Raw genomic sequence first — 25,968 nt, 5'->3', positions numbered from 1 at the left:
ATGTGGCATGACTCAAAATGGGAAACAACAACAGCAAATATCCATTATTAACTGGGATGTGGAATGTACAAAGTGTGAATCAAGGAAAATTGGAAGTCATCAAAAATTAAACGGAACAACTGAAGATCAAGATCACAGGCTGACATCCTAGGCATTACTGAGTTGAAACGGACTGATTGGCCGTGTTGAACCTGATAATCATATAGTCTTCTATACTGGGAATGACAAATTGAAGAAGAATAGCATTCCATTTATCGTCAGATAGAATATTTCAAGATCTATCATGAAATACAACGCTGTCAGTGATAGACTAATATCCATATGCCTACAAGGTAAAAAAGTTAATTCAACTGTTATTCAAATTTACACACCAAGCACAAATGCCAAGGATGAAGAAACTGAAGATTTTTACAACCTGCTGCAGACTGAAATTCATCAGATATGCAATCAGGATGCATTGATAATTACTGGTGATTGGAATGTGAAAGCTGGAAACAAAGACAAAGGATCAAATAGTTGGATAATATGGCCTTCATGATCGGAAGAGTGTCAGAGATCACATGATAGAATTCTGCAAAATCAACAACTTATTCATTGGAAATACTTTTTTTCAATGACATATGGACTATATTTATGGACCTTTCTGGATGGACTACGCAGGAATCAAATCGACTATATCTGTGTAAAGGAACAATAGAATAGCTCAATATTACCAGTCGAGACAAAGCCAGGAGCCAGCTGTAGACCAGACCATAAAATGCTTGTGTACAAGTTCAAGCTGAAGCTGAAGAAAATTCAAGCAAGTCCACAGGGCCAAAGTAGAACCCCGAATACATCCCGCCTGAATATACAGACCATCTCAAGAACAGATGTGATGCACTGAACACTAATAACTGAAAACCAGAAGAGTTGTGGGTATACATTAAGGACATCATACATGAAAAAGTTAAAGTTCCTTAAAAAGAAACAAAAGACCAAAACAGATGTTAGAAGAAACTCTGAAACTTGCTCTGAAGTGCAGAGTAGCTAAAGTGAATGGAAGAAATAATGAAGTAAAAGTTGAACAGATGATTTCAAAGGGCTGCTCAAGAAGACAAGGTCAAGTATTATAAAGAAATGTGCAAAGACCTGGAGTTAGAAAACTGAAAGGGAAAAAACATGCTTGGCATTTCTCAAGCTGAAAGAACTGAAGAAAAAATTCAAGCCTCGAGTTGCACTGCTGAAGAATTCTATGGGTACCAAAACCGAATGACAAAGGAAGCATCAAAAGAAGATGAAAGGAATACACAGTCACTGTACCAACAAGAACTGGCCAGTGTTCAACCATTTGAAGAAGTAGCATATGATCAAGAACTGCTGGTACTGAAGGAAGAAATTCAAGCTGCACGAAAGGAATTGGCAAAAACCAAGGCTCCGGGAATTGTGGAATACCAGTTGAGGTGCTTCAATAAATAGATGCGACACTGCAAGCACTTACTCATCTATGCAAGAAATTTGGAAGACAGCTAGCTGACCAACTAACTGAAAGAGATTAATATTTGTGCTTATTCCAAAGAAAGGTGATCAAATGGAATGTGAAAATTATTCAATCATATCATTAGTATCACATGTTGGAAAAGTTCTGAAGATAATTCAAAATTACTGCAGCTATACATTGACAGGGAACTGCCAGAAGTTCAAGCCAGATTCAGAAGAGGAACAAGGGCTATCACTGCTGACGTCAAATGGATTTTGGCCAAAAGCAGAGAATACCAGGAAAGTGTTTACCTGTGTTTTATTGACTATATGAAGGCATTCAACTATGTGGACCATAACATAGTGAAGAATGGGTGTTATGGATTGAGCTGTGTCCCCCCAAAATCCTAACCTCTATGCCTGTGGTTATAATCCCATTTGGCAATGGGTTGTCCTTGTCATCTTAATGAGGCAGGATTAGTGTAGGTTGTATCTTCAGTGTTGGTTATATCTTGAGTCAAACTCTTTTGAAATAGAAAAGAGATTCAACATGCAAGCTAGCAAGCAGAGATGGGGAAAGACAGATGCCAAGCCACATGAAGATCACCCAGGAGCAGAATCTCAAAAGAGACAAGGGCCTTTCTCCAGAGCAAACAGAGAGAGAAAGCCTTCCCCTAGGGCTGGAACCTTGAATTTGGATTTCTAGTCTCCTAAACTATGAGAAAATAAGTTTCTGTTTGTTAAATCTGCCCACCTGTGGTATATCTGTTACTGCACTATTAGATACTAAGACAATGGGAATTCCAGAACACTTAATTGTGCTCAGGAGGAACCTGTACTCAGACCAAGAGGCAGTCATTCAAACAGAACAAGAGGACACTGCGTGGCTTTAAGTCAGGAAAGGTGTGTGTCAGGGCTGTATCCCTTCATTATACTTATTCAATCTGTATGCTAAGCAAATAAGCCAAGAAGCTGGACTATATGAAGAAGAACGGGGCATCAGGATTGATGGAAAACTCATTAATAACCTACAATAAGCAGATGACACAGCCTTGCTTGCAGACAGTGAAGAGGACTTGAAGCACTTACTGATGAAGATCAAAGACCACAGCCTTCAGTATGGATTACACCTCAACATAAAACAAAAATGCTCATTACTGGACTGATAAGCAACATCATGATAACTGGAGAAAATACTGAAGTTGTCAAGGATTTCATTTGACTTGGATTCACAATCAACATCCATGAAAGCTGCAGTCAAGAAATCGAATGATGTACTGCGTTGGGAAAATCTGCTGCGAAGAACCTCTTTAAAGTTTTAAAAATCAAAGATGTCACTGATGACTAAGGTACATCTGACTCAAACCGTAAGTCTTTTCTATCATCTTATATGCATGCAAAAGCTGGCTCATGAAAAAGGATGACAGAAGAATTGATGCACATGAATTGTGGCATTGGCAAAGAGCACTGAATATACCGTGGACTGCTGAAGGAATGAACAAATCAGTCTTAGAAAAAATAAAACCAGAATGCTCCTTAGAAATGAGGACGGCGAGACTTTGACTCGCTTACTTTAGACACATTATCAGAAAAGACCAGTCACTAGAATAGGACATCATGTTTGGTAAAGCAGAGGACCAGCAAAAATGAGGGAAACCCTCAGTGAGATGGATTAACACAAAAGCTACAACAATGGACTCAAACATACCAACAATCACGAAAAAGTCACAAGACTGGGCAACATTTTGTTCTGCTATACATAAGGTTGCCATGAGTCGGTGTTGACAGCAACTAACAATAAAACCAAAAAAACTAAACTCATAGCAGCCCTATAGGACAGAGTAGAACTGCCCCATATGGGTTCCAAGGAGCTGCTAGTGGACTCGAACCGCCAACCTTTTAGTTAGCAGCCAAGCTCTTAATCACTGTACCACCTGGGCTCCAACTAAAGAAAAGCCCGCTCTTATGTAACACATATTTGACTGAAATACAGGCAAGTGAAATTTATAAAATGAAACTGTTTTGAATGTCATCAGATGTGCCTGTTCTCAGAAAGAATCCAGCATGACACTCATGAAAGGGCACCACACTCCTCTGTAATCAAAAAGCATCCTCTAGTCTTTCAGTTCTAGAAGATGATAGCTTTGTACAACACGATTTCTTAAAGACAGTGCCAGCTATGTCTTCTTTAAGGTCTCAGATGCCATTCGTCTCGAAAGAGAACGCAGAATTTCAAAGAACAAAACCAACCGAAAACCATGGTGTCAGCCTTGCAAGAGGACGTGGTGCACCCTTGTGCCCAATGGGTTAGAGGATGGGGCTGGTGTGTACCTTAAGATTGCAACAACCACCCTGACAGCAGTCCGGAACTTGGTAAAAGGACGAGAAGCAGTGGCTTTCTTATCAGCTTTGGAAGGAAATACTCCCAAATGAGCTATCATTGACAGGGTTTCTTGCTCAGAATCCTGGAATCCACCAATCAGCAGCAAGAGATACTTCTTCTGATAAATCAAGGCTTTTCGAAAGCTCTCTGCTCTCAAATAATGCAGGTACAATTTTTCCATCTAAAGGAAAAGAAAAGTAAAACTTAGTCATGGGAAGCACAGCCATCTTGCTGAGACATCTCAGATAGCACATTGGCACCTGCTGCTCTAGAAACAGAACCAGACTACTCATTTCCTCAGCAGATCACCACAGATACCAGCCCTTGCACAATATTTGTAGCCAGAGAGAACCCTGCTGCTCAAACACCAATCTGTTACCAGACAGCATGTGGCTCATGGACTTCTTCTCCACAGCCCACTGCGTGAGTCCAGAGAGGCTACCTTGGCTTTGACCAGCTAAATTTGGTCTAGACTGGGGGTCTCATCACAGGTCCATGACTAGGCTGGGGGCCGTGTGAAACCCTTGACCTAGTGTACACAGCTTGGCGTCCATGTCCTAAATCATATGTTTTCCCTCAAGAATACATCTATAGTTTTCATCATGTTGCCAAATCAAGGACCCGAGGGTCACTGCTCTCTGATTCCCAGGCTGCAGAGACCGTGATCTGCCCACTCAGTCTCACACCTTCACTCCTAATTGTTGAGCACTGAAACACGTGTCTGTGCACATTCAGACCAATCATCAGCAAGCCTCCCTTCTCTACAAGCCCCTCTATCATGTGACCTGACCACTGGCGTGAGCATGTCACTGTGCGGGCAGTGGCACACATTAGCTGTCTATGTGGCAAGTACACCCAGCAGATGAGAACTTCACAGCTCTGGAAATGCCTCCGCCAGTATGAACAAGCCGGGATGCAGACAGCACCAGCAACACTTGCTACCCCAGCACTGCACAGAGGCCAGGCTCACCTTGATGCTGCAGGTGGTAGCTTCTTCACTCGCGGCTGGCACACGGGGTCCTGGGTCCGTGTGTCTCGGTGAGCCCTGCAGAACCATCTTTTCATGCTTCCACGCAGCTCGGCCCGGCCTCTGTGACAAGAAGGGCTATGAGAATAGTGACTAAAGCCATGGGTGGGAGGAGGTCTGGGGGTGCGTACAGGCTGGGCTGGCTGCCTGTCTCCCAGATGCCAGGATGCAGGCCCCCTAGAGTGGCAACACATGACCTGGAAAAGCAGAGCAGGCGTGGCCATTCCCATCTGCCTTCACCATCTTTGCAAGGGGCCCCAGGTGTTACTTGATATTATTACTCAGATAATTAACATGCAGGAGTACTACACACCATTTACTGAAGTACGACTGCATAAAACGTACACTTTTATTAACAAAAAAAGAAATTGTGAAATAACCCCAAATTCAAAGCTTTAAGCCTATGAAACACCCTCATATTCTTTGGTCCCAGGAATGCTAATGCTACTAGATGCAAATATCTAATCCTACTCCAGTCCATCGAGTCACACACATGAAAACCTCAGGAAGGGCTCCACGTGAGAGGCCATCACGAGAGGTGCAGGATCCAAGGGGAGAAGGACTGGGATGGGGCAGCGTGTGACCTCACGTGGCACAGGCTGGGACACCGTAATGACGTGCGATGAATCCAGAGCTGCGCCAGGGGCAAAGGAATCAATGATCCCATGGTGACAGGAACAAAGGGGCCCCCAGAATCTGGGCCACCCCACACATGGGTCAAAGGCATCATGGTTGTCCACCCACAACTCCAGACAAAGGGTAAGAAGAGGAGGGGCTGCCCACCCACAATGCACTGGTTCCCTGGGACATGCACCTCCTCAAGGAGCAGAAGGATTCTAATATACAGCTAAACAACTTCTGGAAAGAACTACCCTAGGAATATGTCATTTGTGATCTGAAGGAACTGTCCTCCACTCGTCACTCTCACTCACCCTCAATTAACTCATTACACATATTTATTTACTGGTTTGTTGACTTCATATAAGGACAAACACATTCTGCTAGTGTCTGCACTTCAGACTGCACACGAGCCCAGCAGGCTGCCCTACAAAAAGAAGGCCCTCACAGGCAAACACCTTCCAAGTGAATGCCAGAGAAGCAGGCCAGGCTTTTATCCACACTGTCTGCTGTCTTTACAATTAAAGCATGGAGCCTCTATAACTTCTCATATCCAAGAATATTAGTTGTGGGTTTCCTCAGTGGCTGGACCCAACTTCAGAGAAAACAGCATCCAACTTTACAAATATACGGGTCCCTTTACCTGTACCTACCAACAGGGCTTCCAAACACATAAAGCAAAATCAAATAGAACTGAAAAAAGAAACAAATGCACAATTACACTTAGAGACATCAACACTCTTTTCTCAGTAATTGATAGACCAAGCAGAAAGAAGTTCAGTAAGACTGCAGAACAGCACCATCAACCAACAGGATTTCATTTACCTTTACAGAACACTCTACCCAACGACAGCAGAACACACACATTCTCTTCCAGTGCACACGGAACATTCACCAACAGAGGCCAAATCATAGGTCACAGAACAAACATTAAATTTGAAGGCATGGAAATTATTCAAAATACGTTCTCTGACAATATTGGAATTACTGGAAATCAATAGCAGAAAGCTATCTGGAAAATAATGGACTGAAGAGGATGTCCCAAGAAAAATTACAAAGTATTTTGAACTAAACTAAAATGAAAACATATCAAAAGTTGTAGGATGCAGCTACAGAAGTGCTTAGAGGGAAATTTATGCCATTAAATGCTTACATTTGAAAAGTAAGCTCTCAAATTAATAATATCCATTTTAAGAAACTAGAAAAGAAAATTAAACCCAAAGCAAGCAGAATGAAAAAAAAAAACAATAAAAATAAGAGCAATTAATGAAATTGAAAACAGAAAAACTATAGTTTTTATGGAATTTCATTGAAACCAAAAGCTGCTTCTTGGGGAGAAAAAAATAAAAATTGATAAAACTCCAGCCAGACTTCCCAAGAAAGAAAGCTACAAATCATCAACATTAGGAACAAAAAAGAAGGCATCACTACTGACCCCACAGATGTAAAAGTATACTGAGGGAATACTATGAACCACTGCATGCACATGAATTCAAGAAGATGAAATAAAACAATTCCTTGAAAGACACAAATTACCAAAACTCATTCAAAAAGAAATAACCTGTAGCCCTATATATAGTTTAAAAAAAAAAAAAATCCATCATTAAATACCCTCCAAAAAAAGAATACACTAGCGCATGATGGCTTCACTAGTGAATTTTAATAAACACTTAAGGAAGACATAATACCAGCTCTATGTAATCTAATCTCCTCCAAAAAATAGGAGAGGGCATGCCCCAATTTATTTTGAGGCCAAACCAGAAAAGAACATTCCAGACCAAGATCTCTCATGAACACAAATGCAAAAATCCTCAACAAAATATTAGTAAATTGAATCCAGCAATATATAAAAGGAATGATACGTCATGACTGAGTGGGGTTTTTCCTGGAACTACAAAGTCTACTCCAGCACATTAACAGACTAAACAAGAAAAACCAACATGATATCAACAGATGCAGAAAAAGCATAAATGTCAACATCTACTCATGATTTAAAAAAATAATAATAACAAACTCTTATCAAACTGGGAATAGAAGGGAACTTCTTCAAGAAAGGGCATTCACAACAAACCTACCTGCAAACATTATACTTAATGATGAAAGACTAAATTCTTTTCCCTATGGATCAGAAACCAGGCAAGGATGTACTTTCCGACATTTCTATTCAACAATGTACTGGATGTCCTAGCCAGTACATAAGGCAGAAAAAAAATGAAGGCATGTGAATTGGAAAGGCAGAAACAAAACTATTCCCATTTGCAGATGACATAATTGCCTATGAAGAAAATCCTACGAAAAAGCTCATAGGGCTAAAAAATGAGTGTAACAAGGATGCAGGATACAAATCAATACACAAAAATCAACTGTATTTTCATACAACTGGAAACCAAAAAAGTTTTTTAAAGTTCCATTTATAATAACCAAAAACCAAACCTGTTGCCATCGAGTCGATTCCAACTCATAGCGACCCTAATGGCCCCCTAAAAAAATGAAATATTTAGGAATAAATCTAAAAATATTTGCAGGATCTACATACTGGTAATTATAAAACATTGAAGAAAGAAATATAAAAAGACCTAAATACATGGAAAAACAAGGGCATGCTCATGCAAAGGAAGATTCAATATAGTTAAGATGTCAGTTTTCCTAAAATTTTGTTGATAACAGCTTTGAGATATAATTCACATGCTGCAAAATTCAACATTTAAAAGTGTACAATTCGTTTTCAGTATATTCACAAAATTGTGCAACCTCCACTACACTAATTCCAGAACATTTCACCCCAAAAAGAATTCCCATTCCTTCTAGTCATCACTCCCCATTCCCTCCTCCCCCTAGACCCTGGCAAACACTAATCTACTTTCTGTCTCTATGGATTTGTCTATTCTGGATATTTCATGTAAATGGAATCAAACAATACGTGGTCTTGTTGTGACTGGCTTCTTCTATGTCGCATAATGTTTTCAAGGTTCACCCATGTTGTAGCATATACTTCTTTCTATTGCCAAGTAATATTCTATCGTATAGATAGACACATTTTATTCATCCATTCATTAGGTGACAGACATTTGGATTGTTTCCACGTTTGGGCTATTATGAGTAATGCTTTTATGAATACTAGTGTACGACTTTTTGTGTGGACTTATGTTTTCTTTTCTCTTGGGTAAATATCTAGGAGTGGAATTGCTGCGTCATATGGTAACTCTACATTTAACCTTTAGAGGAACTGCCAGACTGTTTTCCAAAGCACATGCACCATTTTACATTTCCATCCAATTTTCCCCAAATTGATCCATAGATTTAACACAATCCCAATCAAAATAATCATCAGGATTACAAACTTTATATCGAAGGATAAAGGAACTAGACTAGCTTAATTTGAAAAGGAGAATAAAGTTGGAGGATTCCCAATACTCAATATGAAGATGGGCTATAAACCTATGTTAATCAAAACAGCTAGTAAAGGATCAACAATTAACCAATGGAACAGAGAGTCCAGAAATATACACATGAATATTCTATTTAATTGCTGTAATACACATATATTCTTAACGGGTTTTTGATAAAGGTGCAAAGACAATTCAATGGAGAAAGGACAGTCTTTTCAACAAATAGTGCTAGAACAACTGGACATCCATACGCACAAAAATGATCTTTGACCTATGCCTCAGACCACAGACAAAAACTAATTCAGAATGGATCATAAACTGAGAATTAAAGCATAAAACTAAAAAACTGTTGGCATGATCCATAAAAGGACAAACTGATACAGTGGACTTAATCAAAACAAATAACTTCTGCTTTGCAAAAGATACTACACAAGAGGAGGTGAAGGCCAGTTATAGACTGAGAGAAAATATTTGTGAGTCACATATCTGACAAAGGACTTGTATATAAAGAACTCAAAACACAACAATAAAAAAACAAACGAATTAAAAAAAAAAAAGGCAAAAGATTTAACAGACGCTTCACCAAAGAAGACATATAGCATAAAAGGCATAAAAGATGCCCAATATCTTCAATCACTCGAAAAATGGACAGTAAAGCCACAATGAAACACCATTACACACCTACTGTTGCTGTGTGCCATTAAGTCGATTCCAACTCACAGCAACCTTACGTGACCGAGCATTACTGCCCGATGGGGTTTTCTTGGCTGTAATCTTTACGGCAGCAGATCGGTAGGTCTTTCTCTCATGCAGCCAAGCACTTAACCATTATACCACCAGCACTCCTTACACACCTCTTAGAATGGCTAAAATTAAAAAAAAGAAAATACTGACAATATCAAAACAAAATGGTACAGTTACTCTGGAGAAGTTTGGCAGTGCTTAAAAAGTTGAACACATTTACCATATGACCTAGCACTCCACTTGGTTTTAATGCTAATGAAAATTTAGGTTTTCACAAAACCAGCATACAGATGTTTATAGCAGCAGTATCCATATAGCCAAAAGCTGTAAATAACCTAGATGTCCTTTAGTGAGTAGACAGATAAACAAACTGCGGCAAATCCACACCATGGAATATTGCTCCGTAGTAAAAAGGAACAAACCGTTGATACATCAGCAGCCTAGATTAATGTAAACGCACAAGGAAAAAAGTGAAAGCAGCTCGTTGGAAAGGTTATATACTAGATGACTCTACTCACGTGGCACTCCAGAAAGGCAGAACTGTCGGGGTGGAGAACACACTGGGGCCTGCCCGGTAGGGACAGGCAGGCTGTGCCTGCAGTGTTTTCAGGGGTTGGCATTGTTCTATAGTCCGTTAATGGTGGTGTTTACAAGAATCTACGTTGTGTGTTAAAGCTCACACTACTGTACAACAAAAAACGGCCAGTTTTACTCTATATAAATTACTTTTTTTTACGTTTTAAATGTAAAAAGTGTAAAGCAAATCACAAACAAAAAACAACCTAACTAGAGAAGAAAAAAATTAGGCGTTCCAGAAAAAAAGTCTATTATCTATACTATTTTTTATAATCAGGAAAATCTATAAATCCTTTTAACTAGGTAGAAGCCAAATAAAACTAATTTGATCAGATTATTATATTCTTGGTCAAAATTTCCTTCTATGAATACCTATCAAACACCATCTAGGGGACAAGACCACATATATAACACAGTACAAATGTGTGTGTGTTTGTGGATGTGAGCGTGTGTGTGTGTCAAGGAAGCCCAGCTTCCTGCCAAGTAAAGCTAGTTCAGATCATGACAGTTTGAGGCTGGCACCTAAACGTATCCACTTAAAGGAAAGGGGTCTAAGTACGTACACTCAGGGCACAGCCTTTCTGCACGTGGTGCTTCAGAGTCTTTTCCAGCTTGGACACAGCCTTGCACAGCTCTGCTTTCTCCTGGGTCACTGTGCTGAGCACCTTTCTGAGGGAATCATTATCTTTGAGCAAGACGTCCACGAGCTGGATTTGTAGCTGTGGTGCCGTATTTTTCTTGATAAAAAAGAAAACAAGAAAAGCTTATAAGTACTTCTTGTTAAAAGTCATGCACCTTGTTTATTGTGTTTTTGTTGTTGGTGGTTATCCTCAGGAGTTATCACGTTACAGCATTCAGTGTTAGGGGAAGCATGTGCAGCTGAGTGGTGCTGTGCACCTAGGGTACAGGCCAAAGTCAAGGTCATCACATCAGCCTTCTTTTCAGTGCCCTACAAAAGGGGCTTTACATAAAACAGGCTGTGTGACAGAATGGGTCTGGCACAAGCCCAGCCCTGGTTTAGGTTGCTGTAACGGTGCTATAAAAAGTCCCGCTCCTGAGAGGTGACCAGAGAACATCCCTTGTTCATGACTTAGGGACAGACCATACAAGTCCCTTAACCCAAGTTCACTATTTCCATGACCAAATGAATGTTCTGTCCACAGACAGGGCACAGCAACATTGAGGGGGCATAGGGCCACAGTCAGAAAGCCCCTGATATGGGGCAGGAGGATGCAGTGCAGGAGGAACACAGGGTGGGGAGGATGTGGGGCATGAAGGACGAGGGTCAGGGACTTGGGGCAGCAAGGAGAGGAGCAGGGGGTACGGGGTGGAAGAAAGCGGGGTGGGGGGACACAGGACAGGGGGACACAAGTTGGGGGACATGGGGGCAGGGAGAAGAGGGGTGGAGAGGGCAGGGAGGGGAGGGGCAGGAGAACACGGGGCAGGGAGGACACTGAGGGGGATGGAGAATGGGGGGACAGGGCAGGGAAGACACAGGACAGGAGGATGGGGAAGGACGCTGGGGCGGGGGGGACATAAGATGGAGGGATGGGGCAGGGAGGACACTGGGGGGGACACAGGATGGGGGACAGGGGGGCATAAGATAGAGGGATGGGGCACAAAGGACACTGGGGGAGACACAGGATGGGGGGATGAGGGAGAGGGGATGTAAGATAGAGGAACGGGGCAGGGAGGACACTGGGGGATGCAGGACAGGGGAACGGGGCAGGGAGGATGCTGGGGGGGATGTAAGACAGGGGACGGAGGGGGGGACGTAAGGTGGAGGGATGGGGCACGGAGGACCCTGGGGGGAACACGGGACGGGGGGATGGGGCAGGGGGGACACTGTGGGGGACGCAGGACGGGGCAAGAAGAAGGGGGCAGAGGAGGCAGGGAAGAGAGTGGCTGAGAGGGCACAGGGAGCACCACCTCATGAGCCCGTCATTCACCTGAGAGGAGGTGGACGTGCTCAGGTCAGATTTCAGTTCCTCCAGCGTCTGCAGCAACGAGGCCACTGCTTTCTCATTCGATGATGTCCAATCGTTAATTGTTCTGTAAAAATAAACAGGCATTTAAAGTGTCTGTATGGACACCAACGGACTGTTGCTCCATAGCTATTAACCCACCCTCTGCTAGAAGAGGGAGACCAAGGAAAGGAGTTTGTACACCATCACCACACAGCACCAGGCTAGATGGGGAGCTCCCTACAGGGCTGCTGGGAGGGTTACCCACAGCACCATGACCACTGTATGAATTACTTGTTGGGCTACATTTGGTTCACAGAAGTATTTCTTCAGCAAAGGGGCTGGGGGGCTGGGAAGCCTAGGAACACAGCAGCAGTGCCAATGATCACACAGCACAGCAATGGTGTGGACGGTCACACGGCATGGTGGCCATGCCAGCCTCAGCCAGGAGTCGCTCCGGGTGGAGCAGTGGGACCCGTGGGGATGGCCATCTCGGTCACCAGGCTCCGAGCAGAAAAGAGGCCTAAATGAAGCTTTGCTTGAAAATCATGCTGCTCTAAGCATTAAATGCAATTAGTAAAAGGAGAACTGTGTTAACTGGGTTTCTGTGCATTGGAAAGACAGAAAATATCAACGTTAGCTTTTCTATCCATTGAAATCGTCCCGATTGTGGCTCCTGAATGGCACGCGCCAGCATGGGCCGTGTGCAGCAGACCTAGGGGTCCCAGAGTGACAGCCGGAGGACCTGCAGGTGAACACCTGTAAAGGTGTGCGTAGGTGCAGAACCAATGTCAAAGCAGATGTGGAAACCTGAGGACAGGTACATTATGAGTCACAAGGCTTTTTCTAATATTCAAATACAAAAAATAATATTTTTCCAGTATCTTCCAGAGAGTCCTGCCCATTAGTTTATCTGCGAACACAGAAAAGGAAATAGAGTGTCTATTTCATTAAAACCTGGGCCTGAAAGTGAAGAAATGCCTTTATTTTGCCAAAATCTCACAGATTTCCTTAATTTAAAAAGCAATGCTTAAGCTGTACTGGTGAGTTCTAATGAAGGTGTACGTACCTGTTCACGGTCTGGTGGATGAAGCTGGTCAGGAGCCCGGTAGCACAGAGCAGCTGCTGCCGTACCTTCTCCAGCTGCTCCTGCTGTTCTCTGAGGCGGCTAAGCTCCAGCGGGAAGCACAGCTCTGTGTGGCCAGCACTGCGGGGCGAACTGGCACAGAGGCCACCACCAGGACGCAAGTCTTCCCTTGACTGCAGGTCCCTCACCGTCCGCTGAAGCTGCTCAATTTTATGCTCATCACGCTGACGCTGCAATTCTAGTTCCCGCTGTCATCAATGGCAAACAACACAAGAGACCATCACATACATGTTCCCAATACCAAACTGCCAAGAGAAAGAGCAAACACAGAGCGGCATACAAGGGGAGGTCCTCGCGGGCCAGAGTGGGACTCCAGCAGGCGGCAGGTGGACGTTCTTTTGCACCCAAGTCTCCCACCATGACTGCACGCAGCGAGTCACCACATGCCCTGTGCCGGGGTGCCCTGGGTACAACAAGAGTCGGGATGGGCCAAACCAAGCCCTAGAAACGTGGTTTAAGAGAACCCAATCTTTACTTGTGAGGAAGACTAAGCTTTCACAAGGTCCAAGGTAAGCACTCTGAGTGAAAGGGGAGGAGCATGAGGTGCTGGAGAAAACAGGATGGAGTTTCACAGCCCCTGCATCCTGGTTTACACACATCAACACAGCCATGCTGCACACACAAACTCACATGCACACACAGACACACAGGGCCATAAACACACAAGCACACAAGCATGAAGGGCACACGCGAACACGTATACACACGAACACATGCACACACAGATACCAAAGGCACATGTATGCACACCCGCACAAACACACCCATTTATACACATGAACACACAGGGACATGCACAAAACACATACACACGTGAACAGGCATGTACACAGTGCACGTGGATACATGCATGATACATACATGCACATAAACATGCATGTACACTCCACAGTCACAGGGACATGTACACACAGATACATGTACACACTAACACAAACGCACACTGCATGCACACAGACACACGTGGACACACAGGGGCGCATACATATGCACACATCCACTTGCATGAACACAGGGCCATGTACACACACACATACTACACACAAGCACACACACACCCATATAAGCACACACACACTGAGACACGCAGGGGCCCGTACACATGTACATACATGCGTAAACACGCACGTGTGCACACAAACACACCAGAAGGTGTTCACACACACACTGCCTGCCACAGGAGCCTGTGCTGCTGGCTGAACACAGCCCTGGGTCTGAGCTGGGTCATCTGAGAGCCCTCTGCCTTCTGGGCCTGACCTCATAAAGCCTCCACCTTCTTATTTGTAAAATGAGATTAAAATCACTCTCTTCACTGCACTTTCACTTATTTACCGCCAATTATGTGCCAGGCCCTGTGATGGGCCAAGGAGAAAAAAAAAAAAGGAGAAAGCAGCCGGCAAATGCATGAGGTCCCTGCTCCAGGGTCTAGCTCCACTGGGGAGACTGAGGAAATCCCTAAATGAAAGCTCGCTGGAGAGGAGGCCATAGGAAGAGCAACAGGGCGCTTCCCAGGTGACATCCAAGGGGCCGGGGCCGGGGGAGGGGGGAACTGAGACCAAACGGGCAAGAAGGGATTCCTGAGAGTGGGGACACAAGCTGGCATTGGGGAGGGAGCCAAAAAACGAAATGGTGACAAGCTCTACAAATGAAGGAACAACAGGGACGCTCTGCCCGAGGCCCCGCCGAGCAGACGGTGGGAAGGGCTGGAAGCCCGCCCCATTGGTGCAGGGGGCATACCCCGCTGTAAGGGGCAGTTTCCACTGGTCACAACATGCCCTGAGACTACTGCTCCTGAACATGTCTCACTGCATTCAAGAGAGAGGACAAGAATGGCCATTTTATCTTTAATTTCCCAGATGAAGGGAGTCAGACACAGGAACTGATAAGTTCGTTCTGTGCAGCTATGCTAGAGAAGCAGCCTGTGATCCAGATCAACCCAGCCACCTGCAGCAAAAGCAACACCTGGAGGGCCACATGACCTCAAACACACAGCTAGGTGCGTCAGGAAGAACAGTTACTGATTTGCCTTAGAAAACATTTCCTTTGTATTTACTTTTTAAGCAATAATGTTACCACTCATTTCTCATTTTTACAAAAAGTCAAAATCAAATAAAAGGTTTAGCTGAAAACATTCGAGGTGGTCTGGGAAAATACTCAAAGGAGAACAAGCTTCTTTGACAATCACAAGAAAGTAGCAGGTCCCTCTTCCCAGGGGAAAATAAACCCTGACTGTAGAGTCCAGGGTCCCCAGTTACCAAGGTCCACTCAGTCATTTGGGACATTCCTGGCCACACCCTGCCCAATGTCTACACCTTCAAAACATTCTCCACTTCCCAAGACTTCAGTGATTAAACACCACAAATATTCTGAAGCGTTTTTTTACATTATATAACATTAATCATAACTGACACATGCTACGACATGGATGAACTGTGAAAACATCGTGCTGAGTGAAATAAGCCAGTCAGAAAAAGACAGCGTATGATCCCACTTACGGGAAAAACCTAGGCAGAAAGTAGATTAAAGGTTACCAGGGGCCGGGGGACAGGGTAAAGTGGGGTGACTGCTTAACGGGTACGAGTTTCTTTTTTGGGTGATGAAAATGTTCTAAGTTAGATTGTAGTAGTGTTTGCACAACTCTGTGACTATACTAAAAAGCACTAAATTGTATGCATGGTAAATTTTACGGTATGTAGATTATATTCCAATAAAGTTCCCCCAAAATATTAGTCACATCCCTGACAGGAACTTACAAAACAATTCTATAGTATTTTAGAATCTAATTTACCTTTGTAACATTTACAAAACTAAAGCTTTGGTCTTAGAAACAGATGTTCGCTTCTTTAACTATTTTATGGCAAGCTAACCAGTAACGAGACCAGGCTACTGGTTTTATCTGTGTGTTTTTAAACTTTTTATAATTTCTCCAAGGTATAAAAAGAAACAGTATGGGTATTTTTAAAAAGTATTTTAAATAATATTTTTAAAGAGGACAAAACAAAAGCCAATCCAATAAGAAGATGCAGGATACGATCACATCAAAAACAAAGGCTTTTTTGGCTGACATAAAATGCAACAAAAAATGAAGGGTCCTACACAAAACACAGTGGAGGGAAAACTGCCCAACGCATCACTGAGGCTAATGCTATTCTGACACTAAAACCAGACAAAGACATCAAAAAGGAAAAAAACAAAACAAAAAAAAAACCCAGACCAATATCCCTTGTAAACATAGATGCAAAAATTCTCAACAAAATACTAGTAAACCGAAACCAATGGCATATAAATAGAATTATGCACCATGATCAAGTGAGATTTATCCCAGGAATGCAAGGCTGGTTTGACATCTGAAAAACCATCAACATAATATATCAATAGAATAAAGGAAAAAAAACCTTATGATCTCAATAGACACAGAAAAAGCATTTGAAAAAAATCCAACACTCTTTATAATTACAAAAAAGAAAAGATGAATAAGCTAGGAATAGAAGGTCACTTCCTCAATCTGACAGAGGGCATCTATAAAATACCCACAGCTAGTCACACTTAATGGCGGAAGGCTGACTTCCTTCCCCCTAAGATCAGCAAGCCCTGCTGGCATAGTGGTTAAGTGCTATGGCTGCTAACCAAAGGGTTGGCAGTTCAAATCTGCCAGATGCTCCTTGGAAACTTTATGGGGCAGTTCTACTTTGTCCTATAGGGTCACTGAGTCGGAATCGACTTGATGGCACTGGGTTTGTTTTTTTTTGTAAGATCAGGAAGAAGACACTATACGGGAGACGACAGCCAGAGCAATTAGTCAGGAAGGAATACAAAGGATCCAGATTAAGAAGGTGTAAAACTATCCCTACTCGCAGATGATATGGTCTTATATGAAGAAAATGTTACGGAGTCCACAAAAAAAAAAAAAAAAAAAAAACCCCTATAAGAATGAATAAACGAGTTCAGCAAAGTTGCAGGGTACAATATACAAAAATCAACTGTACTTCTCTACACCAGCGAGGAACAATCTGAAGATGAAATTAAGAAACCAATTCCATTTACAATAGCATCAAAAAATTTAAAAATCCTATGAAATAAATTTAACGAAAGAAGTGCAAAGTTTATACTCTGAAACCTATAAAACATTGTTGAAAGAAATTAAAGGAAACCCACATAAATGGAGACATTTCATTGGCCTACTGCCAGTTACATGCCAGGCCCCGTAAAAGGCCTGGGAGAATGCAGTGAGCAAACGTGTGAGGTCCCTGCTCCAGGGTCTAACTCCACTGGGGAAACCAAGGAAACCCCTAAACATACGTTCATATGGAAATACAAGGGACCCTGAGAGCCAAATCAACCTCAAGAGACGAACAAAGTAGGAGGACTCACACTTGCCAATTTCAAAACTTACTACACAACTGCAGTAACCAAAATTGGGTGGTCCTGGCAGAAGGACAGAACCACGGACCAATGGGACAGGACTGAGTCCAGCAGAAGCCCTCGCTCCCACATGGTCTATCTGTGAGACTGTCCCCTGCCAACCCTCGTGCTTTCTGGGGCCCTGTACCGACGAGCTGTGCTCACCAGTCTCTCCTTGTCTCTCTGCCACGTCTTGCACTTCTCTGCGTCTGCACGGCTCTGCCTCTGCTCCGCTCTCCTCCTCCTCTCCTTGCGTGCATCTTGCTCTCTCAATCTCACGTGTAACTGCTCTAATTCTGCCTTTAACTGTGCTGGCTTCTCCCTCTCCTTCTCCAGAGAGCACCTCAGCTCCTGTTTCTGGGTCTGCAGGGCTTCCACGGTCGCCTCCAGGCTGGCACTTACCTCCCTCTCTCGCTTGATCTCCTCGCTGCGCATCTGCACCTCAGCCTCCAACCTCTGCTGGGCGCACACAGCCTGCTGCTGCACACGCTCCAGCAACACCTGCAGCTCTGCCACACGGGCCTGCTCCATCCCCAGTTTCTGGAGCAGGGCTTGGGGCAGCGAGGCCTCCTGCACCCTCTGGCTCAGCTGCTCCGTCAGCAGGCGCTCGTGGGCCAGGGCCTCCGAAAGCTCCCGGGAGCGGCCCTGCTCCGCCTGCATGCTCTTCTGCAGCTCGGCGAGCTTGCTGCGCTCTTGCCCCAGCAGTGCCTCACAGCGCGAACACTCAATCTGCAGCTCCTTCTGGAGGTTGTCCTTCGCCGTCTGCTCGTGTTTCAATGCCACACATAGTCTGTTATTCTGAGCACACTGCTTCTCCAAAGATGCTCGCAACTCCTGCAGCGGGGAAGGAAGAAACAGGAAGGTCAAAAGCAGAGGAAAAATATCTGCCTAGTCTTCCTGACAGAGCTGTGGCTGCTAACCAAAAGGTGCGCAGTTCCAATCCACCAGGCCCTCCTTGGAAACCCTGTGAGGCAGTTCTACTCTGCCCTATAGGGTCGCTATGAGTTGGAATCGACGTGAAGGAAATGGGTTTGGTTTGTTTGTTTTTTTAAACTTTCCTGCCATGTTCCCCTGCTATTCATACATGAAGAAAGCAAGAGGTTATTAAAAGACAGGAGAGAAAGAAAAGACCTAACTGGATGTCAGAAAAGACTCTGAAACCCACTCTTGAACATCAAGTAGCTAAACCAAAATGAAGATATGATGAAGTAGAAGAGCTGAACAGATTTCAAAGGGCAGCTCAAGAAGACCAAGTAAAGTATAATAATGACATGTGCAAAGACCAGGAGCTAGAAAACCCGAAGCAAAGAACACACTCAGCATTTCTCAAGCTGAAAGAACTGAAGAAAAAATTAAAGCCAAGGAAAATATTAAATGATGTGGAAAGCATCAAAAGAAGATGGAAGGAATACGCAGAGTTACTACCCCAAAAAGAATTGGTCAACATTCAACTATTTCAGGAGGTAACATACGATCAGGAACCGATGGTATTGAAGGAAGAAGTCCAAACTGCACTGAATGCACTGGTGAAGAACAAGGCTCCAGGAATTGACTTAACACCAATTGAGATTTTTCAACAAATGGATACAGCGCTTGGAGTGCTCATTCATCTACGCCAAGAAATCTGGAAGACAGCTTCCTGGTCAACTGACTCCAAGAGATCCATACATGCACTTATTCCCAAGATAGGTGATCCAACAGAATGTGGAAATTATAGAACAATATCATTAATATCACACACAAGCAAAATTTTGCTGAAGATCATTCAAAAACGGCTGCAGTAGTATATCGACAGGGAACTGCCAGAAATTCAGGGCAGATTCAGAACAGCACGTGGAACGAGGGATATCATTGCTGATGTCAGATGGATCCTGGCTGAAAGCAAAGAGTAGCAGGAAGATGTTTACCTGTGTTTTATTGACTACGCAAAGGCATTCCACTGTGTGGATCATAACAAACTATGGATAACATTGCAGAGAATGGGAATTCCAGAACACTTAATTTTGCTCATGAGGAATCTGTACATGGATCAAGAGGCAGTCGTTGAAACAGAACAAGGGGATACTGTATGGTTTAAAGTCAGGAAAGGTGTGCGTCAAGGTTGTATCCTTTGACCATACCTATTCAATCTGTATGCTGAGTAAATAATCCGAGAAGCTGGACTATATGAAGAAGAACAGAGCATCAGGATGGGAGGAAGACTCATTAACAACCTGCGTTATGCCGATGACACAACCTCGCTTGCTGAAAGTGAAGAGGACTTGAAGCACTTACTAATGAAGATCAAAGACCACAGCCTTCAGTATGGATTGCACCTTAACATAAAGAAAACAAAAATCCTCACAACTGGACCAATGAGCAACATCATGATAAACGGAGAAAAGATTCAAGTTGTCAAGGATTTCATTTACTTGGATCCACAATGAACACGGATGGAAGCAGCAGTCGAGAAATCAAAAGATGCATTCCACTGGGCAAATCTGCTGTAAAAGACCTCTTTAAAGTGTTGAAAAGCAAAGAAGTCACCTTGAGGACTAAGGTGCGCGTGACCCAAGCCATGGTGTTTTCAATTGCCTCATATGCATGTAAAAGCTGGACGATGAATAAGGAAGACCGAAGAAGAATTGACGCCTTTGAATTGTGATGTTGGCGAAGAATATTGAATATACCATGGACTGCCAAAAGAACAAACAAATCTGTCTTGGAAGAAGTACAACCAGAATGCCCCTTAGAAGCAAGGATGGCGAGACTACATGTAAGATACTTTGGACGTGTTATCAGGAGGGATCAGTCCCTGGAGAAGGACATCATGCTTGGTAAAATAGAGGGTCAGCAAAAGAGAGGAAGACCCTCAGTGAGATGGACTGACACAGTGGCTGCAACAATGGGCTCAAGCATAGCAACGATGCTGAGGATGGCGCAGGACCTGGCAGTGTTTCTTTCTGTTGTGCACAGGGTCACTATGAGTTGGAACCAGCTCAACGGCACCTAACAACATAACAACAACAATCTTCCTGCCAAGGTTTTGTTTCTATCCTCTGACCCAGCAGCAACTGACCCTGCATGGCCCACAAGGACAGAAGTGCCCACAAGGTTCCACTGTCAGTCACCAGCCTCTGACGCGGTGAGGTACCCTTTGGAAAGCAGCACAGGGTAAGTGCACACGCGTGCCTTGGGGTTAGAGATACATCTATACACAGGACGCTCACACAAACACACACCTTGGGTGTCAAAAGCCAAGACTCAGGTGTTTTGGAAGGATACTTCACCATCATTCACGGCACATACGCTACACTTGTACTGCACAAGTGAGCACCAAAACCACACACAGCACGGACTTGCTTGCACAAGCTCCGTTGTAAAGAGAAGCCATATCACAATGACTCCTTAGTGTGTGTTGCCGCCAGAATGCTGCTACACTACACGGCTCACACATCAGGGCGCCCAGGGTATGCAGTGAGGGCACCAATGAGGGCGCAGCACCGCCACGGTTAACTTACCTCCAAGGCCCGCGAGCTCTGGCCCTCCCTCTGCAGGTGTTGGAGCTGCTCCTCCTCCAGCTGGCTCTGCAGGGCGCGCTCCTTCTCATGCTCAGCCTCCAGCTCCTCCAGCGTCGCCTCCAGGTCCTTCTCCTTACTGTCCAGCATGGACCTGGGGGACACCAACCAGTGGCACTGTGTCAGAGCGCTCTGCAGGGACATGTGGATAGACCAGCACTGCCAGACAGGTGGGGCAGAGCTCACCACGGAGAGAAGAGACCCATCACCATCTCACTGTGAGTACATGGGGGGTCCTTCTCCTACGGCCATGAACCCAGTGAGAGCAGGCGCTACTTTAGGGCTATGACAGCACCCAGTGCAGTTCACGGCACATGACAACGTTCTACTTTACTTAGATGCCAAGGGAAGTATGGCGAGAGCTATAGCTTCCGTTTATATATATATATATATATATATATATATATATATATATGTATCAATTCAGTATCTGGTGAAAGTTATTAACAAGGGGGGCCAGCAAGCAACACGTATCTGAAAGTAATTCACCGACGTCCACACCTCAGCTGGAGGACCTCCTTCTGCACGTCATTCAGGGACTTGAGCAGCCTTTCATTTTCCTGCTTACACTCGCAGAGCTCGGATTTCAGATCCTTGACGGCATTCTGCTCCAACACAAGCAGCTTCCGAACGCTAGTTGCTTTCTCCTGCTCTTCGCTCAACGTTTTCTGTAAGTCACTGGCTATGCATTTCTCCTGCTCAACCTTATACGCCAGTAATTCAACTGAGAAAGAGAGTAAAAAAACGTGCTGCAGCAGCATCATTCATTAGCCCAAAGTGAGCTGTACAGATGACTTGGCAGGTTGGAAATGCTAGTGTGGTCTGGGGCTGTCTCCCTTTGGGGGGGTGCACCCTCTGTAACGAGAAGCCCATCTCTCCTAATGCAGTTAAAACCCTCAGCACATTTTCCTCCTGTGTGCCCCCAACCACCATGCAGTGGGTCTGTCCTGAGCCCGCTCCTGTAACCGTTCCTTTTCCTTCCAGACCTCCAATTCCAGCTCGGGGTGCCAGAGCGGCATGGCCACATGCTCTTCCAGAACCGTTCAGGTCTGGGGTCTCCCTGGAGATGGGGCAGGGGCCAAGACAGAAGGTGGCTCTGTGCCAACCCGCTGCCTCAGTCACCCTGGGCACAACTATGGACGGCCCCAGCCCCAGGTGGCTTCACTGGTGAATGCGACCAACACTTAGAGACAACAAAAGCACAAGCAGCAAAAGACAAAATAGATAACGAGGATCTCATAAAAATTAAATACTTCTGTAAATCAAAGGACTTCATCAACAAAGTGAAGTGATAACCTAAAGAATGGAAGAAAATTTTTGAGAACCAAATATCCGATAAGGGTATAAATAACCAAAATACATTAAAAAAAAAAAAAAACCCAACTTCTATAGCTTAACAACAAAAAGACATTTCAAAAAATGGGAAGAGCTGTAAGTGGCCATCTAGAATACTCCACTGGTCTCATCCCTTCTGGAGCAAGGAAGAATGAAGAAAACCAAAGACATAAGGGAAAGATTAGACCAAAGAACTAATGGACTATGTCTACCACAGCCTCCACCAGACTGAGTCCAGTACAGCTAGATGGTGCCCGGCTACCACCACTGACTGCTCTGACAGGGATCACAATAGGGGGTCCCAGACAGAGTTGGAGAAAAATGTAGAAAAAAATTCTAACTCAAAAAGAAAGACCAGACTTGCTGGCCTGACAGAGACTAGAGAAACCTTTAGAGTATGGCCCCCAGACACCCTTTCAGCTCAGTAATGAAGTCACTCCTGAGGTCTACCCTTCAGCAAAAGATTAGACAGGCCTGTGGAACAAAACAAGACTAAAGGGGTGCACCAGCCCTGGGGCAGGGACTGGGAGGCAGGAAGGAACAGGAAAGCTGGTAATAGAGAACCCACAGTTAAGAAGGGAGAGTGCTGACATGTTGTGGGGTTGTTAACCAATGTTACAGAACAATGCGTGTATTAACTGTCTGATGAGAAACTAGTTTGTTCTGTAAACCTTCATCTAAAGTACAACTGAAGAAAAAAAAATGGGCAGAGGACTTGGACAGACATTTAACCAAAGAGATTATTCAATTGGTCAATGAGCACAGGAAAAGATGCTCAATGTCATTAGCCATTCCAAAAACCAAATTCACTGCCATCAAGTTGATTCCAACTCAGAGTGGCCCTATGGGACAGAGTAAAACTTCCCCAGAGGGTTTCCAAGGCTGTAAATCTTTACAGAAGCAGATCTCCACATCCTTCTCCTGCAGAACCGGATGGTGAGTTGGAGCCACTGCACCACCAGGGCTCCTGCATTAGCCATTATGGAGATGCAAATCAAAAGCTCAAAGAGGTGTCACCCCTATTACAATGGCAATGATCGGAAAACAGAAAACAATACGGGGTGGTGAGGTAGTGGAAAAAGTGAAACCCTCGTCCATTGCTGGTGGGAATGTGAAATGGTACAGCCATCACGTAAAACAGTTTGTGGTTCCTCAAAAAGTTGAAGACAGAATTATCATATGACCCAGAAATCCCAATCCAAGGTATATACCCAGAAGTGAAGGCAGAAACACAAACAGAAACCTGTACACCAATGTCCACTGCAGCACTCCTCACAATAGCCAAAGGTAAAATCAACTGAAACGTCTATAAGCATGAATGGATAAACAGAATGCGGTATACGCATTAAATGGAATACTACTCAGCCACGAAGAGAAGTGAAGTCCTGATGCATGCCACAGCATGGATGAGCCTTGAAAGCATCACGCTGAGTGAAACACGTCAGTCACAAAAGGACAAATACTGTATAATCTCACTTATATAAAAAAAAAAAAAGTGTACAGAAACCAAGTGTACAGAAAGCATCTAAGTGGTCAGCAGGGGTGGGAAGGAGGCAATGTTGCTTGTGTAGATGGTGATGAAGGATACAGAAAGGGTGGTGTGAATGGCGGCACAGCTTGAAGAATATAACCACTGTCCCTGAACTGCACATGTGGACACTGTTGAAATGCTGAAAGTTTTGTTGTATACATTTTCTCTACAATAAAAAAAAAAGGGGGGGGGGAACACTTGAGACAATGCCATGATTCAATCTCCTCTGGAAACAGACGAGCAGGGACCACTCCTAACCTGTCTGTGACACCAGCGTTACCCTGCCACCACAACCAGAAAAAGGCTCCACAAGAAACAGAACGACGGCCAGGCCTTCACGGACTGACGCACAAACACTCGTGTCGGCAAATGAGAGCCAACTTCACAAAAGGGCCACACACCATGATGGCTTCCCGCGCCACACGCCTCTCCACTCGACACGGTACAACCCCACCCACGCCAAACCAACACGGAGGGCCCAAGAGATGTTGACACCCCACGTCACAGTGAGAGGTGGACCCTCCCAAGAGCAGGGCAGGGTGCCACTCTCAGAGGTCTGAGCATGTCATGCTGAGGGTCCAAGCACTGGGGATACCAGGGTCTGAGCACGTAGTACTGGGCGCCTGAGCCAGTCAATAGGCGAGACGTAAAAGCAAAGGCATCCAGGTGGGATGGGAAACCACGGTGCTACCTGTGCTCGGAAAACACGACCATCATCACAGAGGATCTAAACCAAGTTCAAGTGCAGTGACCCGACACAATGCTCCTGGCCTGGTATGGGCCCCAAGAATCTTCTAGAAGGAAGCCTGGCCATGCAGTATGCCCCCAAGCACTTCACCCTGAGCCCTGTCACCCAAGGAAGGCAGCACTGCTGTCGTTCAGGTCTCATAAAGACACGCTTATTGTATTCAGAGGGTCCCACCCTGTTGCCCTAGGATGGTGCGATGCAGATACCACAGTGGACAGGCAGCCCCGACACACGGGCTCTCATGGCTGCCTTGAGGGGTCCGGGGCCTCTGTTAGCTGTGCATCACTCACTGAATGCTAATGGACATGGGCACGATGCCAGGACAGACAGGCATCGGGCAGCAGGTGCCTACACACCCTGCCTTCGCAGCTGGTGCTCCTGGCGGCTCCCGCGGGCCTCTGCACTGGTGAGCGCCGCACAGAGCTGCTGCAGCTTCTCCTGGTTCTGCAGGTGTGTCATGCGCAGCTGGGCACGCAGGGCCTGGATCTCAGACAGCAGGCTGCTCCGGTCAGACAGGCAGAGTGACTCCGCAGACGGCTCCTGCAGGGCACCCTGCAGACAGGTGGCAGGGAGGTGTAAAGATGGGCACCATGGGGGCGAGAAGGGGTGTGATCCAGAAGTGGGGGCAAGCAGGAGTCCCACATGCCAGGAACCCAGGTCCTCGCTGGGACACAGGCTGCACCTTGCTGAGTGCTGAGGACAAGGAACAGCGCCTACAGCGAACATGCAAGGAGCCCACGTGCACAGCAGCCACCTGCACCCTAGAGCCCTCCTCCTTGGAGCTCCAGCAGAGCTGCTCAGACCAGCCTGGACACTGCCTGAGGCACTGATGCCAAGAACACAGCCTCCCCATTTAGAAGTGAGCAGGTGGGAGGAGGGGGTCTCAGACACGTTGGTCAGTACTAACACACTGCGGGTCAGTGCCCAGAGCTCTTGGGGAGGCTCAGTTGTCCACACAGAGAGGTGGGGACAAGGCACACACACAATTCCTCATTTCTGTGCTCAGTCATGAAGACACAGCGAGGCACTGGGAGACTGCCACACCCCAAAGTTGAGTTAAAATGTAAACAGAAGCTCATGTGTGAAATCAGAG

The 25,968-nt window shown here is 45.0% G+C and overlaps 1 protein-coding gene across 7 annotated transcripts in view; it reads right to left on the bottom strand.

The window, feature by feature from the left end:
- PCNT (pericentrin) overlaps window positions 1-25,968 on the bottom strand; it is a 145,949-nt gene that overhangs the window by 9,355 nt on the left and 110,626 nt on the right. For 6 of the 7 annotated variants that reach the window (XM_049875076.1, XM_049875074.1, XM_049875078.1 and 3 more), the window contains 9 exons: window positions 25,232-25,427; window positions 21,763-21,985; window positions 21,205-21,355; window positions 17,870-18,538; window positions 13,226-13,491; window positions 12,142-12,244; window positions 10,756-10,929; window positions 4,809-4,928; window positions 3,787-4,019 (listed from right to left, as the gene is read on the bottom strand). In XM_049875076.1, the coding sequence (XP_049731033.1) occupies window positions 3,787-4,019; window positions 4,809-4,928; window positions 10,756-10,929; window positions 12,142-12,244; window positions 13,226-13,491; window positions 17,870-18,538; window positions 21,205-21,355; window positions 21,763-21,985; window positions 25,232-25,427 (2,135 nt within the window). The remainder of the gene's footprint in view (window positions 1-3,786; window positions 4,020-4,808; window positions 4,929-10,755; window positions 10,930-12,141; window positions 12,245-13,225; window positions 13,492-17,869; window positions 18,539-21,204; window positions 21,356-21,762; window positions 21,986-25,231; window positions 25,428-25,968) is intronic. The other variant, XM_049875081.1, reaches the window with a different exon arrangement.

This window comes from Elephas maximus, chromosome 2 (assembly GCF_024166365.1).
Source record: "Elephas maximus indicus isolate mEleMax1 chromosome 2, mEleMax1 primary haplotype, whole genome shotgun sequence".
Classification (NCBI taxonomy): domain Eukaryota; kingdom Metazoa; phylum Chordata; class Mammalia; order Proboscidea; family Elephantidae; genus Elephas; species Elephas maximus.
Note: the sequence above shows the minus strand (reverse complement) of the source record. Positions and strands in the feature narration are given on the sequence as shown.